This window comes from Oncorhynchus gorbuscha, linkage group LG04 (assembly GCF_021184085.1).
Source record: "Oncorhynchus gorbuscha isolate QuinsamMale2020 ecotype Even-year linkage group LG04, OgorEven_v1.0, whole genome shotgun sequence".
Lineage (NCBI taxonomy): Eukaryota > Metazoa > Chordata > Actinopteri > Salmoniformes > Salmonidae > Oncorhynchus > Oncorhynchus gorbuscha.
The window spans coordinates 76,856,548-76,875,009 of record NC_060176.1 but is presented as its reverse complement, the minus strand read 5'-3'; the positions used below and the strand labels follow the sequence as shown (position 1 = coordinate 76,875,009).

The following is an 18,462-nucleotide window of genomic DNA, read 5'->3' as shown; positions in this document are numbered from 1 at the left end:
TGACACAATATTCTGGTGGGGACATAGAGCATGCTGCATTAAAACATGTTGTTGTAGTCTATCATTATAGTAAATTATGCATATAGGCCCTGAATTCATCTTTAGAAGCAGGAGTCTGGCCAGTCTGTGTCTTCGGGCTCGTGATGGTGCCTGGAGAGCCGGTCAGCAGTGGAGAACATCCTCTCCACACTTGCAGAGCCACTGGGGATAATTTAACACCCTTTGGACCACTCTTGCCAGGCTGGGCAGGGATGCAGAGTTGATTTTTATTAAAATAAAATAAAAATAATAAAAGGTTTTTAGGCAAAATACCCCAATCAAATCGGAAAGCTCCTTGAACGTGGAAAAAATGCGAGGCCTTTTGGGCCAAAGTCAGTTATGGCCAATAGTATTAATAATGGCACCAAAATGAACAAAACATTTTAGTTTAGAAATTCTTTGCTACAATGACAATGCATGCTTTGTCAGGCATGTCCTGAGTTTGTGAAGCGAGCGCTGCGGATGAGAATGCCGACGCTCCGGCCTTTGGGAATCTCTCTCCAGCTCAGTTTACATTGTAAATCTCACCGTAGTTCAATCACAACAGTTGAGACAGTCACGTGTTTGTTTGTAAATACAACAGGAGGAAGTAGAAGCAGGTGAGACCAGCTGTTTTATGTTGTTTACTTGGCTAGTCATCTCAGCGTAGCACCTGTTCTGCTGTTCCATCAGAAAAAAGCATCATACGTTTTGTGTTCATTTGCACAATGTCTCTTGTTCACAAACTTGTAAATATCCAAACATGGGAGAAGGATGGTAATTACGATATGAACATATGTATTCCTGCACAACCCGAGGTCAGACCACCCAGTGGAATAGTGTTAGTCATTGTAATTATATATGTATTATATTTGTAGAATATCTATTCATTTATGGATATAATTATATTCCGATGCTGAACCATCTCCGTAACAAGGCTGTTGTATAGCCTGATGTGAAGGATCAGCTGTCTGTAAATACTATTACTTACCCTCTTGCTCTTTTACACCCCAGTATCTCTACTTGCACATCATCATCTGCACATCTATTACTCCAGTATTAATAATTGTCATGATTTTAGCCTCTAAGGCCTATTTAGTGCCTTTACCTCCCTACTCTTCTACATTTGCACACAATGTACATAAATAGAAAAATATTTTATTTTTGTGTTATTGTCTGTACGTTTGTTTATGTATAACTCTGTTTTTGTCGCACTTTGCTTTATCTTGGCCAGGTCGCAGTTGTAAATGAGAACTTGTTCTCAACTGGCCTACCTGGTTAAATAAAGATGTTCTCAACTGGCCTACCTGGTTAAATAAAGATGTTCTCAACTGGCCTACCTGGTTAAATAAAGATGTTCTCAACTGGCCTACCTGGTTAAATAAAGATGTTCTCAACTGGCCTACCTGGTTAAATAAAGATGTTCTCAACTGGCCTACCTGGTTAAATAAAGGTGTAATAAAAAAGGAGATGGCCCCCAGTGGTTGATGTTAATCCTAAAACTGTTTTCCCCAACCGGTTCTGTGTTGGCAGAATGAACTCTGACACGGTGGATTACGACGACTCCTGTCTCATCGTCCGCTACTTAGCCTCCATGAGGCCGTTCGCCCAGAGCTTTGATATTTACTTAACCCAGGCAAGAAACCCACAAGCATGTTCTTTTTATTCATCTGCTTTGTTGCTTTCTGTTCATTTATTTACTTTATTTTGTGTTTTTTTACTTGTGTAGTGTTGTGGTTTTAAATAATGTTTGATTTGAGGCTGTTAAATGAACTCAGGACCCATAATCAAAATGCTTCTCAGAGTTGGAGTATAGAGCTAGTTTCCATCAGTTTCACCTTCTAGATCATAATGAATACCATTGTATGGACAGAGGGTCGTACCTGATACCAGATCAGTTCTCCTTACTTGATGTTGCTCTGTCCTGCCAGGCAGTGAGTAACAATGAGCAACACCATGGCTTTTCTCTGACTCTCTTTCTCATCTCCCTTTTTCTTTCTCTTCGCTCTCTAACTCTCTTTCCATTACCCCCGCTCTCTCCATTACCTCCTCGCTATCTTTCCATTACCCTCTTTCTCTCTCTCTCTCTTTCCAATACCCCCGCTCTCTCCATTACCTCCTCGCTATCTTTCCATTACCCTCTTTCTCTCTCTCTTTCATTACCCTCTTTCTCTCTCTCTAGATCTTGCGAGTCCTGGGGGAGAGTGCAATCGCTGTCCGGACAAAAGCCATGAAATGTCTGTCTGAGGTGGTTTCTGTGGATCCTAGCATTCTTTCCAGGGTAAGAGTGTATAATGTGTGACCAGTCTTGTCCTGTGGCAGTGTGAAAGCAACATCATGTTTTTTTTGCTTTGTATGTGTTCTATTTTTAAAACTTGACGGATGACATGGTGCGTTAACAGTGGACGGAATGAACAAAATACAAAAACATGTTTTTTTTGTGGTGTGTTCCCTTTAACCTTGTTCTCCCCTGGCTGTGTGTGCAGTTGGACATGCAGCGTGGAGTGCATGGACGTCTGATGGACAACTCCACCAGCGTGCGCGAGGCGGCCGTGGAGCTTCTGGGCCGCTTCGTGCTGAGCCGACCCCAGCTCACTGAGCAGTACTACGACATGCTTATCGAGAGGATTCTGGTGAGCCCCGAGCAACACACCGCAACGCACACACCCCAAGTGTCTGAAAAAGCAATCTCAGCTGAAGAGTGTTGCACTGGATTCCATCAATCCATTTGAGACTTTATGGATAGTTCACCTCATGTTCATGCACATTTGTTGTCTTCCACTGCCACCTATTGGCTAAATAAAAGCATTGCACCCACCACTGGCGCTCAGTTAAAATGTACAGCCAGTTTTACTTTTTGAAGTTGTATACTTGAGATACGAGACGGTCAAGTAAGTTTCTGTAAGTTTCTGCATGCTCTATCTCTTCCTCAGGACACGGGTATCAGCGTGAGGAAGAGGGTGATTAAGATCCTGAGAGACATCTGTCTGGAGCAGCCCACCTTCAACAAGATTACAGAGATGTGTGTGAGGATGATCCGTCGGGTCAACGACGAGGAGGGCATTAAGGTACTGCTCTTATCATTAGGGCCCAGAGTTGATCCTGACCGGGATCTCAAAAACAACTACAGACCCTATTGTTTCTAGGCTTAAAGGTGCAAATGTGTAGAAATGTATATTAAACATGTTCACGTTGGTCTAATTTCAGTTTGTGACACAACAAGCGGTGTGTTGTGTAGAGAATCATTATACCATCTAAACTGCTGTGAAATATTATTTTTTTACACAGGATATGTATATTTTCTATACCCCAAAAAATATCATTTTTTTTCAGCTGTTTGAAGTAATAAGTAAAAAGAATAAAAAAATTGACTTACGGGGGGGGGAGCATAGAAATATGACGCATAGAATGGATCTACCGCTTATCGGACTTACATTCAATGAGAATGACAGTTCTCTAACTAACATTCCTATCTGGAATCAGTCATACACAAAACGCTATAATGGACCTTTTTAAACTGCTGTATTGTCCACTCGTTGAGTAGTTGTGTATTCTGAGAAGAAGCTGTCTACACAATAGATGAGTTTATTAATCACATGCACAGCATAAGAATGTCACTGTACCCTACGATTTATATTTGCATCGGGGGAACAGTGAAGTTCTTATGCTCCCAACAGTGCAGGTAAAAAAAGAAAAAGTCAATGAGACTATAATATACACACTTACCTCCTGTCAGAACATGAAGCTTCATTGTCTCCATGTGTGACGTATTGACTCAACTGTGATACTTGTCCCTATGACAGAAACTAGTCAACGAAACATTCCAGAAGCTGTGGTTCACCCCGACCCCGGCCCACGACAAAGACACTATGACCAGGAAGATCCTCAACATAACTGACGTGGTGAGTGCAACGTCAACGCCGTTGTCATCTGGTTCAACTCTAATCATTTCATGTGTTATTTACATGCGAGTCATTTTGCAGATGTTCTGATTTTATTGTCCTACATCCGACTGCATCTTGGATTGTGCGATCGTTAACATGCTCAATGTGTTTTGCAGGTCACGGCTTGCAAAGACACGGGCTACGATTGGTTCGAGCAACTCCTTCAAAATGTAAGTATTTAGAGTGCCGCTGCCTTGGCGTATTCACCCAAATGAATCTCTTCGAGTGCCGTTGGGGCTACAAACCTCCTTGTCTTTCTGCTCACTTCTCTCCTCTGTCAGCTGTTGAAAGTGGAGGAAGACGCTGCCTACAAACCAGCCCAGAAGGCTTGTGTGCAGCTCGTGGACAATCTTGTGGAGCACATCCTCAAATACGAGGAGTCTCTTACAGGTAACTTGCTTCAGTCTTGTTTTGACTTGTTTTCCCCCACCAATTCCAGAGGACACTTCTTTAAAAGGATAGATCACTGAAACTATCGAATCACTCATAAACAAATCTGTCAAAAAACCCATCACAGTTTTTGCTTTGTCCTGAAAGTGCTCTCCATCTTGAGAACTTGATTGCTGATGTGCACACTTTTTGGGGTGATTGACCTCTGACATGCACCCTTTGGGGGATATACATACCTCTGACATGCACCCTTTGGGGGATATACCTCTGACATGCACCCTTTGGGGGATATACCTCTGACATGCACCCTTTGGGGGATATACCTCTGACATGCACCCTTTGGGGGATATACCTCTGACATGCACCCTTTGGGGGATATACCTCTGACATGCACCCTTTGGGGGATATACCTCTGACATGCACCCTTTGGGGGATATACCTCTGACATGCACCCTTTGGGGGATATACCTCTGACATGCACCCTTTGGGTGATTGACCTCTGACATGCACCCTTTGGGTGATTGACCTCTGACATGCACCCTTTGGGGGATATACCTCTGACATGCACCCTTTGGGGGATATACCTCTGACATGCACCCTTTGGGGGATATACCTCTGACATGCATACTTTGGGGGATATACCTCTGACATGCATACTTTGGGGGATATACCTCTGACATGCACCCTTTGGGTGATTGACCTCTGACATGCACCCTTTGGGTGATTGACCTCTGACATGCACCCTTTTTGAGGGGTTGTATTAACAGTGGATTTATGAACAAAATACTAATATCTAGTTTTTGGGTGAACTATCCCTTTAACCCAGGGCTCTCAAACTGGCGGCCCCGTGAGTGGATTTCTTTAATGTAACGTGATTCTTGTCCCCTTTCAGAAAGTAAAGGGGTGAACTCCACCCGCCTGGTGTCCTGCATCACCACTCTCTTCCTGTTCAGCAAGATCCGGGCTCAGCTCATCGTCAAACACGCCATGACCATGCAACCCTACCTGACCACCAAGTGCAATGTGAGATTATCCCAAAGAGCCCCCCCCCCTAAATGCAAAACCTATCAAATCAGAATCGCCTTTATTTACACATTTGCTTGTACCAAGAACTTGACCTGGTCAAATGGTGCTGACCTCGCCAAGTTAAATAAAATAAAATGTTGAGTCAGTTAAGAACAAATTCTTATTTACAATGATGGCCTACCCCGGCCAAACCCTAACCTGGACGACACTGGGCCATTTGTGCGCCGCCCTATGGGACTCCCACTCACCGCCGGTTGTGATACAGCCTGGAATCGGATCGGGGCTGTAGTGACGCCTCTAGCACTGAGATGCAGTGCCTTAGACCGCTGCACCACTTGGGAGCTAGAATAGGTCTATACAGAATATATATACAAAATAATTAACAAGTAATTATATACAGTATATACTATAGAACAATTCCACATAATGAGAGAGAACATAATGGTACTGGTTGAAATGTTTGGATGGCTCTGTGGTGTTTATTGTAAAATGCACATTTCAGACCACAGTGTGAAGAAAGTCACCAGTTGGCCACACATCCAGCCATCCAGTTGGCCACACATTTCCATGAATATATTCAAAAATATGCATAAAAATAATATTCTAATTTCCCCACCAGAGATGTTTTGCGATGATGTAGAGCACATAAAAATAACCTGCGGTTAAATTCCCACGTACCGATTAAAAAAATTAAAAAAATACACAAGTTAAATGGGTTTCGATAACATTTTCAACTCTACTGATGGTTTTGTCACTAAACATTGCGTTAAATAGTGAATGTGCCCAGTGTGGTATTGGCACCTTCTCTCTAGCAAACAGCGTGCAGATACAGTGCAGGTATAGCCTACATGATGAGAAAGATTATTTTAACCAGAACAAGACCCTAGATATTTATTCAACGGAGCATCAAGCTCATGTTTCACCACCCTGTGAAGTTCATCAGAACTTATTTCATCAGTAGTAGTTTATTCAACTGCATGTTTTCCTGAGTCGTAGTGGGAGGATCACACAACATATAATCGCGTGACTCCCAAGTTTCACTTTGATATGATGGTGGTTATTATATCAATATTTGCACATAAAGGCGTTTCCACTGACATTTCTCGCATAATTAATTTTACTGACACGAAGATTCCGCCCTGTCTAGTGTGTTTTTTGTTTTGTCGACATTTGGAAAGTTTACCGTTCAAATGTTCTGTTTCCATCAGGCCTGTCGTGTACTTTATGTTCATATAAAGATTGTATGGAAAGCTGAGTATTAATGCTGTGTTGTGGTGCAGAACGCCAGCGACTTCATGGTGATCTGTAACGTGGCCAAGATCCTGGAGCTGGTGATCCCTCTGTTGGAGCACCCCTCTGAGACCTTCCTCACCACCATAGAGGAAGACCTGATGAAACTCATCATCAAATACGGCATGACGGTGCGTAGAGTCCTAGTGTTCTGGATATATAGGGTTGCAAAACTCCAGGAACTTTCCCAGAATTCCTAGCTTTTCCAGAAATATTGATCGAATGATTTCTTGATTTGCCTGCTTCATCCCCAACTGGGATTTCTGGGAATTTTGAGGAAATTACTTGAATGTTGGATCGCATGCCCTGCACATTTAAAATGAGCTCATGCTTTTTACTAGGCTAGATGATAGTGTTGTTGTTGCTAAACAACTGAACATATCCCCCCCCCCCTTCCGGCCTCTGCCAGGTTGTCCAACATTGTGTCAGCTGCCTCGGCGCCGTGGTCAACAAGGTGACCCACAACTATAAGTTTGTGTGGTCTTGCTTTAACAGATACTACGGTGAGCACACACACACACACACACACACACACACACACACACACACACACACACACACACACACACACACACACACACACACACACACACACACACACACACACACACACACACACACACACACACACACACACACACACACACACACACACACCATCTCCTCAGCTTACTCCTGGTGTGTTCAAGCTCTGTCTGTTATGACTGACACACAACAACACGCAGGTGTTTTTGAATTTGATTGATTTGACAATTCAGCCACACACGTTGTGGATACAATGCATTTCAAATCCGTCTAGAGAATATTGAGTATAACCCAGCCGTGTTGTGTTCTTCGAAGGTGCTCTGACCAAGCTGAAGACACAGCACCAGGAAGATCCCAACAGTACAGCTCTGGCTGCCAACAAGCCGGCCCTCCTGCGCTCCCTCTTCACCGTGGGAGCCTTGTGTCGACACTTTGAGTTCGACATGGAGGAGTTCAAGGGCATCACCAAGGTAAAGGACTCCTTTTATAATTCAAACCGAACTTCAGTCATATGGATGTATGTAAAATAACTGGGAATAAGAAGTCACTTTTTTAAGCTTCCAACCTTGGTTCCAACCTTCCAACCTGGGCTTCCAACCTGGTACATCAATCATAATCTCTTCTTCTCCCTCTGGCTGTTCTGTCCAGGTGGTAATCAAAGAGAAGGTGCTGGAGCTGCTGCTCTACTTTACCAAACATGAGGACGAGGAGGTGAAGACCAAGGCTATCATCGGCTTAGGTAAAATGTCACGCACACCTGCCCCCCCGCCCCCCCGCGCCCATGGCCTGCTGGGTTCACCTTCTGATTCCTCCTCACCTCTTCTAAAATTGGACTGGGGCCAACTTTGTAGAATGTTATGAGTAGAGCTGAGTTGATTCCTTATTCTACACGTTTGAATTTTATGTTATATTATGCCAAACCAACATGTCTATCTATGTCTATTTGAACATTCTACAACGTTGTGCCTTTCTGAACGCAGTCCTGCGTTTTTGTTCTGGGTCGCTATGAAATCCAGGGGTATATTCATTAGAAGGCAAACGCCATGAAAGGGGGATGGACCCTGAAGTTGTTCAATAAGAACTGCTTGTTTTTCTTTTTTGTTGCAAAATGTTTTGAACTAATGAATTCACCCATGGTCTTCCATCCTGTGCTCCATCACAGGCTTCCTGGTGATCATGCACCCTAGCCAGATGTTTTCCCCGGAGGTGAAGACCCTGTACAACGGAATCCTGGCCGACAGGAGCACCTCGGTCAACTTGAAGATCCAGGTGTTGAAGAACCTGCAGACTTATCTGCAGGAGGAGGACTCGCGCATGCAGGAGGCTGACCAGCAGTGTGAGTAACCCCCGCCTGCTCCGAAGCCAAACCAACCCACTCGCACACCCTCTTACAGCCTCACAGCTTTTGCATAGCTTGATCTGTTCAAACAACAACAGACACCCCGCCACTGTTTTGGAGAACAGTTTAGGGATGGGGCTGGATCAATATAACCACTCAAATTCATAGGCGGAGTTATGGAAACAAGGACTCAACCATACATGAGATCAAAATGTTTTTTCAGATTACTCCTTTTAACGTGACACAAATATTCCCAAACTGAGCCTTAACGGTTTGGTAGCAGTCTTCTCTTAACGATGTGTGCTGCTCTGTCTTCAGCTGTTGGTGACTCTGTCTGTCTCTCGTCATGCAGGGAAGAAGCTGTCCAAGCAGGAGGACCTGAAGGAGATGGGGGATATCTCATCGGGCATGAGCAGCTCCATCATGCAGCTGTACCTCAAGCAGGTGCTGGAAGCTTTCTTCCACACCCAGTCCAGCGTGCGCCACTTTGCCCTCAACGTCATCGCACTCACCCTTAACCAGGGCCTCATCCACCCCGTGCAGGTAAACAATGCTTGTTTGGGGAAAAAATTAAGCTTTTTGGCAGTCTATAACCCTGTCTGTGACACTCTTTCTTTACTGGGAGAATATTGGAATGAAGTGCCCATTCCATAGGATGTTTTCCTCGTACCAGTGTGTGTTAGCACAGGGGTTCTGAAACATTTTCTTGCCAGGGGACCCACTCCTAGGCAAACCGGCGTCCCAGGGACCCACTCCTAGGCAAACCGGCGTCCCAGGGACCCACTCCTAGGCAAACCGGCGTCCCAGGGACCCACTCCTAGGCAAACCGGCGTCCCAGGGACCCACTCCTAGGCAAACCGGCGTCCCAGGGACCCACTCCTAGGCAAACCGGCGTCCCAGGGACCCACTCCCAGGCAAACCGGCGTCCCAGGGACCCACTCCCAGGCAAACCGGCGTCCCAGGGACCCACTCCTAGGCAAACCGGCGTCCCAGGGACCCACTCCTAGGCAAACCGGCGTCCTAGGCAAACCGGCGTCCCAGGGACCCACTCCCAGGCAAACCGGCGTCCCAGGGACCCACTCCCAGGCAAACCGGCGTCCCAGGGACCCACTCCCAGGAAAACCGGCGTCCCAGGGACCCACTCCCAGGAAAACCGGCGTCCCAGGGACCCCCTCCTAGGCAAACCGGCGTCCCAGGGACCCCCTCCTAGGCAAACCGGCGTCCCAGGGACCCACTCCTAGGCAAACCGGCGTCCCAGGGACTCCATCATACACTAGCTAAACTTTTTGATGATGGCAAGGAGAAGCAATCAACATATTTAAAATGAAAAGATTTGGTAGATAATTGGAAGAGGAAGTGTATTATTAGCCAGTAAGTTAACTCCAAAAGCAACTGCTAAGAGCAGCTGTTTAGCTTGTTAAACAAAGGTTAGCCATACTGTATGTCCATGTCAGGAAAGCTTAACCAATAGCCAGCGGCTCGGGTAGCCTATTCACGGGTGCTTTTTCAGTGTAATCTGCTCAATATTAGTTGAAGTTGACATTTAGAAAAAGTATATCCTATTTTCGGCTGTAGATATGTAATTCAAACTTTGTTTATTCTGTTGCAAGCGATATTCCTACAAAACTTTTTTTTTTTAAAGTAAGTTTTTGTGTATATTTTTCTCTGACCTCTTGCAGTACCTAGGGATCCACAGACACATGGTTGAATACCCCTGTGCTAGGATGTTTTTGAAAAATATATTCTATACAATTCGCAATTATTTATACCGATCTAAAACTACGCACAAGTCAGCAATGACAGAGGAAGACTCGACTCTGATACACGTGGGAATAATATTTAGTTTCTCTCTGACATGTGGTCCTTCTGTAGCTCAGTTGGTAGAGCATGGCGCTTGTAACGCCAGGGTAGTGGGTTCGATTCCCGGGACCACCCATACGTAGAATGTATGCACACATGACTGTAAGTCGCTTTGGATAAAAGCGTCTGCTAAATGGCATATATTATTATTATTATATTATAAGCAGAGCTATGACCTAAAGTCGAGGAGTCAAAGAAATTGGACTTTGCTTGGGAAGTAATTTCATGCAATGTGTGACTCGCTATCAATTGATTGAATCACTTTCTGTATAATTAAATTGAGGGTTCATATAAATGATCATAAAACATTTTTTAGTTAAATAATATTTGGGGAAATCGGGTCTTTATTTCCCATATCTATTATCGTCAAATAGCCCACCTAAAAAATGTCATAATTCTGGTTAAACTACGTAGAATTTCAGGAAATTAGGTTCAAATCAACATGCTCCAAGGTCCCTCAAATTAAACAAAATCAAGCTGGTGTTTTATTTACTATAGGCTATCACAATAAAAAAAAGTTGTTTACATTTTTTTTAAAGAGGGGAGTTTTTTTCCCCGAATATAAAAAGAGGACCCTCTGTGTTAGGATGTTTTTCCCTCAGACCCCTGTTAGGATGTTTTCCCCTCAGACCAGTGTCTTTTCTCCAGTGTGTACCGTATCTCATCGCCATGGGAACAGACCCCGAGCCCAGTATGAGAAACAAAGCGGACCAGCAGTTGGTGGAGATCGACAAGAAGTACACCGGATTCATTCACGTGAGTCCATACTCTAAATGGTAGCACACCTCCAAACGTTTAACCATTTATCCTCAAACTCCTCCCATACAGTTCGAAGGTGGTTAACCCTTCACCGGTTGACCAAAGGAAGCGTCATAAATGGCTCCCTATATAGTGCACAACTTTTGACCAAGAGCCCTATTGTCCTTGGTTTAAAGTTGTGCACTATATAGGGGATAAGGTGCCATTTGGGCCTGGTGTTATCAGCTTTAGCTGACGACGCGTCTCCCCTCTACAGATGAAGGCAGTGGCTGGGATGAAGATGTCCTACCAGGTGCAGCAGGCCATAATGGCATCCCGCAAGAGCATCATCCGAGGCTTCCGGCATGACGAGACCACCTCGGCCCTCTGCGCCCACCTCTTCTCCATGGTCCGAGGGAACCGGCAGCACCGGCGAGCCTTCCTCATCTCCCTGCTCAACCTGTTTGACGACAGCTCCGTGAGTCTCCTCATCCAAACCCCACCTCTTTTATCAATCAACTATTTGCTTGATAGTTAGATTTATGTTGTTTTCTTACGGCGTTGGCCTCTTGGCCAGGTCTGCTTTCCTGATAGGCTTCCTGTGTAAATAAAGGTCAAGAAAACGTACTATTGTTTTAAGTCGAGTGTTATTTGTCACGTGCAGAATACAACGGGTGTAGACATGACAGAGAAATTCTTGCTTTACAAGCCCTTAACCAACAATGCCGAGTTAGATTTGAATTCAAATAGGAACACGAAGAATAAAATACACAAGAATGGAGCTTCATACAGGGACTACCAGATCAATGTGGAGCTATATACAGGGACTACCAGATCAATGTGGAGCTATATACAGGGACTACCAGATCAATGTGGAGCTATATACAGGGACTACCAGATCAATGTGGAGCTATATACAGGGACTACCAGATCAATGTGGAGCTATATACAGGGACTACCAGATCAATGTGGAGCTATATGCAGGGACTACCAGATCAATGTGGAGCTATATGCAGGGACTACCAGATCAATGTGGAGCTATATACAGGGACTACCAGATCAATGTGGAGCTATATACAGGGACTACCAGATCAATGTGGAGCTATATATACAGGGACTACCAGATCAATGTGGAGCTATATATACAGGGACTACCAGATCAATGTGGAGCTATATATACAGGGACTACCAGATCAATGTGGAGCTATATATACAGGGACTACCAGATCAATGTGGAGCTATATATACAGGGACTACCAGATCAATGTGGAGCTATATATACAGGGACTACCAGATCAATGTGGAGCTATATATACAGGGACTACCAGATCAATGTGGAGCTATATATACAGGGACTACCAGATCAATGTGGAGCTATATATACAGGGACTACCAGATCAATGTGGAGCTATATATACAGGGACTACCAGATCAATGTGGAGCTATATATACAGGGACTACCAGATCAATGTGGAGCTATATACAGGGACTACCAGATCAATGTGGAGCTATATATACAGGGACTACCAGATCAATGTGGAGCTATATACAGGGACTACCAGATCAATGTGGAGCTATACACAGGGAGTACCAGATCAATGTGGAGCTATATACAGGGACTACCAGATCAATGTGGAGCTATATACAGGGTATTTGCGGTAGATATATACATGAAGGCAGGGTAAAGTGACTAGGCATCAGGATGGATAATAATAATAATAATGTATTTGGGGTAGATATGTACATTAAGCCAGGGTAAAGTGACTAGACATCAGGATAGATAATAATAAGGTATTTGAGGTAGATATGTACATGAAGGCAGGGTAAAGTGACTAGGCATCAGGAATGCGTGTATGAATGTGCGCGTTTGACTGATGGCTTGTGTCTCTTGTGCCTCTACAGAAGACTGAAGTGAACATGCTGCTGTTCATAGCTGACAACCTGGCCTGTTTCCCCTACCAGAGCCAGGAGGAGCCCCTCTTCATTATGCACCACATCGACATCACACTGTCTGTGTCCGGCAGCAACCTGCTGCAGACCTTCAAAGAGGTCAGGAGCACGCACACACACACACACCTTGTACTCTTAACTAGGCTGGACAGTAGAATGAGTCAAAATTCACCCAAGGCTGAAAATGTCAAAAGAACGTTGGCTAAGCTGGAACACTAGTGCGAGCCCATAGCAAATGAATGGAACAGAACGTTGGCTAAGCTGGAACACTAGCTTGAGCCCATAGCAAATTAATGGAACAGAACGTTGGCTAAGCTGGAACACTAGCTTGAGCCCATAGCAAATTAATGGAACAGAACGTTGGCTAAGCTGGAACACTAGCTTGAGCCTATAGCAAATGAATGGAACAGAACGTTGGCTAAGCTGGAACACTAGTGCGAGCCCATAGCAAATGAATGGAACAGAACGTTGGCTAAGCTGGAACACTAGCTTGAGCCCATAGCAAATTAATGGAATGGAACGTTGGCAGAGCCTGTTTTGACTGGAGTGATGCTTAAAATTCAATTTCACCTAAATGGCACCAAAAAATGTATCCCTTTTTTATTTGACCACTAAAGTCTGTTCTTAGGACAAAACTGAAAAATAACTTGTGTAGAAAGTTAACTTCCGCACCTCGATGGTGTCAAGTGTGCGTATGTCTGCATAACGAGGAAGTAGGGGAAAAAATGGCAACTTCTGATTGTTTCTAGTCTAGCGTTTGATGACAACGGAATACACTGCCCAGCCTTGCATAATTAGAAAGAGGAGATTATCATTATTAAAAATGGTTTATGACTTGAAAAAAATCGAAATATACACATTGTGAGATATTTGGCGAAATATACCAGCATGCCTCTCCATAGGAAAACAATGGGAGGAGCTCAGCGTTCCAAGGGCAAAATGTTTTTCGGGGCTAGCGTTTGATGACAACGGAATACACTTCCCAGCCTTACATAATTAGAAAGAGGAGATTCTCATGATTTTAAAATGCTATCAATTAAAAAAAAAATCTATACACATTGCGAGATATTTGGCAAAATACAAACATGCCTATATTTCTCTATAGGAAACAATGGGACAACCTCAGAGTTCCATGAGTAGTTTTTTTTATCATTTACATTTTAACCACAAAAAACGTGGGCAGGTCTCATTTCCAACAATAGCAAAGCAGGCATTGTGATGTTGAACAATAAGCTGGAAATAGAATGTTTGGAAGGCAAGTTGGTGCCACACTGCTCAATAGAACTAATGGGAGCTGGCAGGGTGAAAAATGCCCTAAAATAAGACCTGTTTTTTTGTGATTACTTAAACTACGGCAGGCAGCTGGGACATATGGTAATATTATGAAACTGGGCTCCACGGCAGATGCAATTCACTAGTTATCAGAAAATGTTTTTTTTAAATGTAATGTGTCCAGCCTATCTTAACATGATCAAATATACTTGTGAAGACATACACACAGTACCATTTTAGAATTCACACAAATAGACCATTTGCTGACAGATTCCCCACTCTCATTCTCTCCCCAGTCTCTGTTGAAGGAGCCGCGGCGCCGCGAGCCCAAAGTTAGAAAGGAGCGCCAGTCAAAGAACGCTTCTGGCGGGGAGGAGGACGAGGACAAGGAGATCTGTGACTCACCCAGGAGCGATGAAAACTCAAACCCTGATGATGATGACGAGGTGGTGCGGCGGCCTAAGAAGTCCAAGAGGCCGGTGGCTGTGGAGGAACCCAGCTCGGAGTCGGATTTAGACCTGGAAGACCTGGACGTGGAAGATGTGGACCGGGTGATGCGGCGACTGCCTGAGAACGCCACGTCGCTCCTGGACTTTGCCAACGCCTCGCAGGGCATCCTGCTGCTCCTCGTGCTCAAACAGCACCTCAAGAACCTTTACAGCTTCTCAGACAGGTGTATATAACGTGATATATAATACCAATTACAGGTGCCTCACACATGACATCCCTACTAAGGTTTACAGGCAGACGTGGGTTCAAATACTATTCTAAATCCTTTCAAATACTCCTGTTAGGCTAAAGCAAACAATTTTGAGTAGTATTTGAATCCAGGTTCAAATACTCAATCTCTGAGGGCAAAATCTCTTAAAAAAAGAATTGATTGTCTGGCTATGACAAACCGCTTTTGAACTCTCCTTGATCACTCATTTGATTGGTTTGATGTGGCTATGGACTTCAGATAATTAATGCACAATGAACAACTCACTCACTTTCTCCTTGTCTGCAGCAAAATCCAGAAGTACTCGCCGACTGAGTCAGCCAAAGTGTACGACAAGGCGGTGAACAGAAAGACAAACATCCACTTCAAGCCCCGACAGACCATCGACTTCCTGTCCAACAACTGGGCCAATGTGGTGTTCACTCACGATATCAAGACGAGGATAGTCAAGCAGTACCTGGATGTGAGTGTTAGGCTTTGGCACCACCTGCATGTCCCAAACACGGACAGAGTTATACTGCCTCTACTTTCTAGCTAGTCATTTTCAGGTCCCTTTTCAACATTTTCAAGTCTTCACTACTTTTGTAGCATGAATTTATGATTCGGAAGAAAATGTGGATGGGTGTTACAAAAACACGTGCACATGGAATGACCCGATATATCCTCTGCCTCTCTTGTCCCACTAGTTCAAAACCCTGATGGAACACTTGGACCCAGACGAGGAGGACGAGGAGGGCGAGGCGGCACAGGCCAGCGCCAACATCCGGAACAAAGCCATAAACGCACTGCTTGGAGGGGCCGGCCACGGGCATCTTGCACCAGTAGAGTATGATGAGGATGACGAGAGTGAAGAAGATGAGAGAAACCCTGGGGTGAGACACACAGCCATGCTTTTCCTTTACCAGCCTTTACCACTATATACATACAGTACCTTCAGAAAGGATTCACACCACTTGACTTATTCCACATTTGGTTGTTACTGCTTGAATTTAAAATGGAGTAAATTGAGATTTATTTATTTTTGTCACTGGCCTTCACACAATACCCCATAATGTCAAAGTGATATGTTTTTAGAAATGTTTACAAATTACAAGCGAAAAGCTGAAATGTCTTTTTAGTCTAAGTAGTCAACCCCTTTGTTAAGGCAAGTCTAAATAATACACCTTTTGAGCATAGTGAAGTTATTAATTACACTACAAAGGTACAGGCGTCCTTCCAAACTCGGTTGCCGGGGAGGAAAGAAACCACTCAAATGTTTCACCATGAGTTTAGAACAGTTAGTATAAATGGCTGCGATAGAACTGAGAGTGGTTCAAAAAAACTTGAGTGGATCAACAACGTTGTAATTACTCCACAATACAAACCTAATTGAGAGTGAAAAGCTAGAAGCCTGTACACAATGACACATTTTTCATCCTGTTTGCACCAAGGAACTAAAGTAATACTGCAAAAAATGTGGCAAAGAAATGAACTTCATATGCTGAATACAAAGTGTTATGTTTGGGGCAAATCCAACACAACACATTACTGAGGACGACTCTCCATATTTTCAAGGATGGTGGTGGCTGCATCATGTTATGGTTATGCTTGTAATTGTTAAGGCCATGGGGAGTTTTTCAGGATAAATTAACTGAATGGAGCTACTAGCACAGGCAAAACCCTAGAGGAAAACCTGGTTGTCTACTTTCCACCAGACACTGGGAGATTAATTCACCTTTCAGCAGGGCAACCTAAAACACAAGGCGAAATATACACTATACAATGTTCCTGAGTGGCCCGAGTTAAATTTTTTTACTTAAATATGCTTGAAAATCTATGGCAAGACCTGAAAATGGTTGTCTAACAATGATCGACAACCAATTTGACAGAGGTTGAAGAATTCTGAAAAGAATAATGGGCAAATGTTGCACAATCCAGGTGTGGAAAGTTCTTAGAGACTTACCCAGAAAGACTCACAGCTGTAATCGCTGCCAGAGGTGATTTTAACATGTATTGACTCTGGGGGGTGAATACTTATCTAATCAAGATATATTAGTGTTATTTTCATGAATGTTTCACAAAAGTTACAATTTTAATTCTATAACAGGGTATTTGGTTTATATCGTTGAGAAAATACGGTTAAATTCATTTTAATCTCACTTTGTAACAACAATGTGTAAAAAGTCAAGGGGTGTGAATGCTTTCTGAAGGCACTGTAAAGCATCCAAGATGCACTAAAGCATACTGTTTAGTAGCCTAATCTTGGAATTTGGTATCTTTAATCCCTATATGAATATTTATAGCTCTGCAACCCAGCCCAAATAAACTCCTGAATGTACCCAGGATAGAGCTCGAATGTAACCGCCTATTCTCTTCTCTCCTCAGTCCTCTCGGCGGGCGAGACGTTCAGGGGACCCTGGGAACCTCAACGAGACCTTGGACTCTATGGATGTCATCGCCATCCATTGCCCCAAGCACAAGGACCGTCCGCAGCTCGCCCGGGTCATCCAGAAGATCGGCACAGGCTACAGCGTGCACTGGATGTCCGGCTCCTACTCTGGCCCCTGGGCCGACGCAAAGAAACGGGACGGACGCAAAACGGTGCCTTGGGTGGACACTATTAAGGAGTCTGACATCATTTACAAAAAAATCGCCTTGACCAGTAACCACAAACTGAGTAACAAAATGGCGCAGACTTTACGGTCACTGTACGCTGCCAAGGAGGGGACTTCCAGTTAATGAACCCTGCATTGAACCAACACCCCCTATTTGTACGATCACATCCACCCACCGCCAAACCAGAGGGAAATGTTACTCAAACATTGTTGGAGGCTCCTTCGCTGTTGTGCAGCAGAACCTAGTTGTTTCATTTCTACTCCCACTGTATTATAGGTTTAACACAGAAAACTACAAATGTTTATATCTCAGAAAAAAAAACATCTGTAAAGAAAAAAAATAGAATAAAATCTTACGTGAATGTTGGAAATTAGTCCTTTTGATGGTCTTATTAAAGTGTTTTTTGAATTTAAACTAGTACCCGGTGGCTTTCTTTAGCTTAGATATTCTCTGAGATCTGATTTTGTTTACTTTTAATTGTCAATGCTGTTAAATGGCAGAGTCTTCTGGGTATAATTTATTCTATTTCAAGCCACGCATGCAGTATCTGTGGGCTACTTGCAGGATGATATTTTGTAAAGGTAGATTTTGTTGTATAAGGTCACCCTAGTTGTAAGAGAACAATGGGATCCTAGTCCTTATGGTGGAACAAATACTGCAATAAATTTTCTACTTCTCTTTGTCACTTGTCTTGTTAGTGTTAAATACTTATTTAATTGTTTGAAAAAGAAACGTATGCTCATTATTGTGTGCCGCTTGGAACCCTTAAAAGTAAGCAAATTGCTTTGAACTTGAAC

At 43.7% G+C, this 18,462-nt stretch overlaps 1 protein-coding gene across 2 annotated transcripts in view; it reads left to right on the top strand.

The window, feature by feature from the left end:
* Window positions 1–18,350, top strand: part of nipbla (NIPBL cohesin loading factor a) — a 41,300-nt gene extending 22,950 nt beyond the window's left edge. For both annotated transcript variants that reach the window (XM_046348133.1, XM_046348135.1), the window contains exons 28-48: window positions 1,552–1,654; window positions 2,201–2,299; window positions 2,505–2,651; window positions 2,952–3,086; window positions 3,822–3,920; window positions 4,079–4,132; window positions 4,244–4,352; window positions 5,245–5,375; window positions 6,659–6,799; window positions 7,078–7,171; window positions 7,509–7,663; window positions 7,842–7,932; window positions 8,356–8,529; window positions 8,885–9,075; window positions 11,041–11,148; window positions 11,408–11,608; window positions 13,033–13,179; window positions 14,649–15,025; window positions 15,359–15,533; window positions 15,757–15,942; window positions 17,435–18,350. In XM_046348133.1, coding sequence (XP_046204089.1) covers window positions 1,552–1,654; window positions 2,201–2,299; window positions 2,505–2,651; window positions 2,952–3,086; window positions 3,822–3,920; window positions 4,079–4,132; window positions 4,244–4,352; window positions 5,245–5,375; window positions 6,659–6,799; window positions 7,078–7,171; window positions 7,509–7,663; window positions 7,842–7,932; window positions 8,356–8,529; window positions 8,885–9,075; window positions 11,041–11,148; window positions 11,408–11,608; window positions 13,033–13,179; window positions 14,649–15,025; window positions 15,359–15,533; window positions 15,757–15,942; window positions 17,435–17,788 — 3,271 coding nt within the window. In that variant the 3' untranslated portion in view covers window positions 17,789–18,350. The remainder of the gene's footprint in view (window positions 1–1,551; window positions 1,655–2,200; window positions 2,300–2,504; window positions 2,652–2,951; window positions 3,087–3,821; window positions 3,921–4,078; window positions 4,133–4,243; window positions 4,353–5,244; window positions 5,376–6,658; window positions 6,800–7,077; window positions 7,172–7,508; window positions 7,664–7,841; window positions 7,933–8,355; window positions 8,530–8,884; window positions 9,076–11,040; window positions 11,149–11,407; window positions 11,609–13,032; window positions 13,180–14,648; window positions 15,026–15,358; window positions 15,534–15,756; window positions 15,943–17,434) is intronic.
* The last annotated feature ends 112 nt before the right edge of the window (window positions 18,351–18,462 follow it).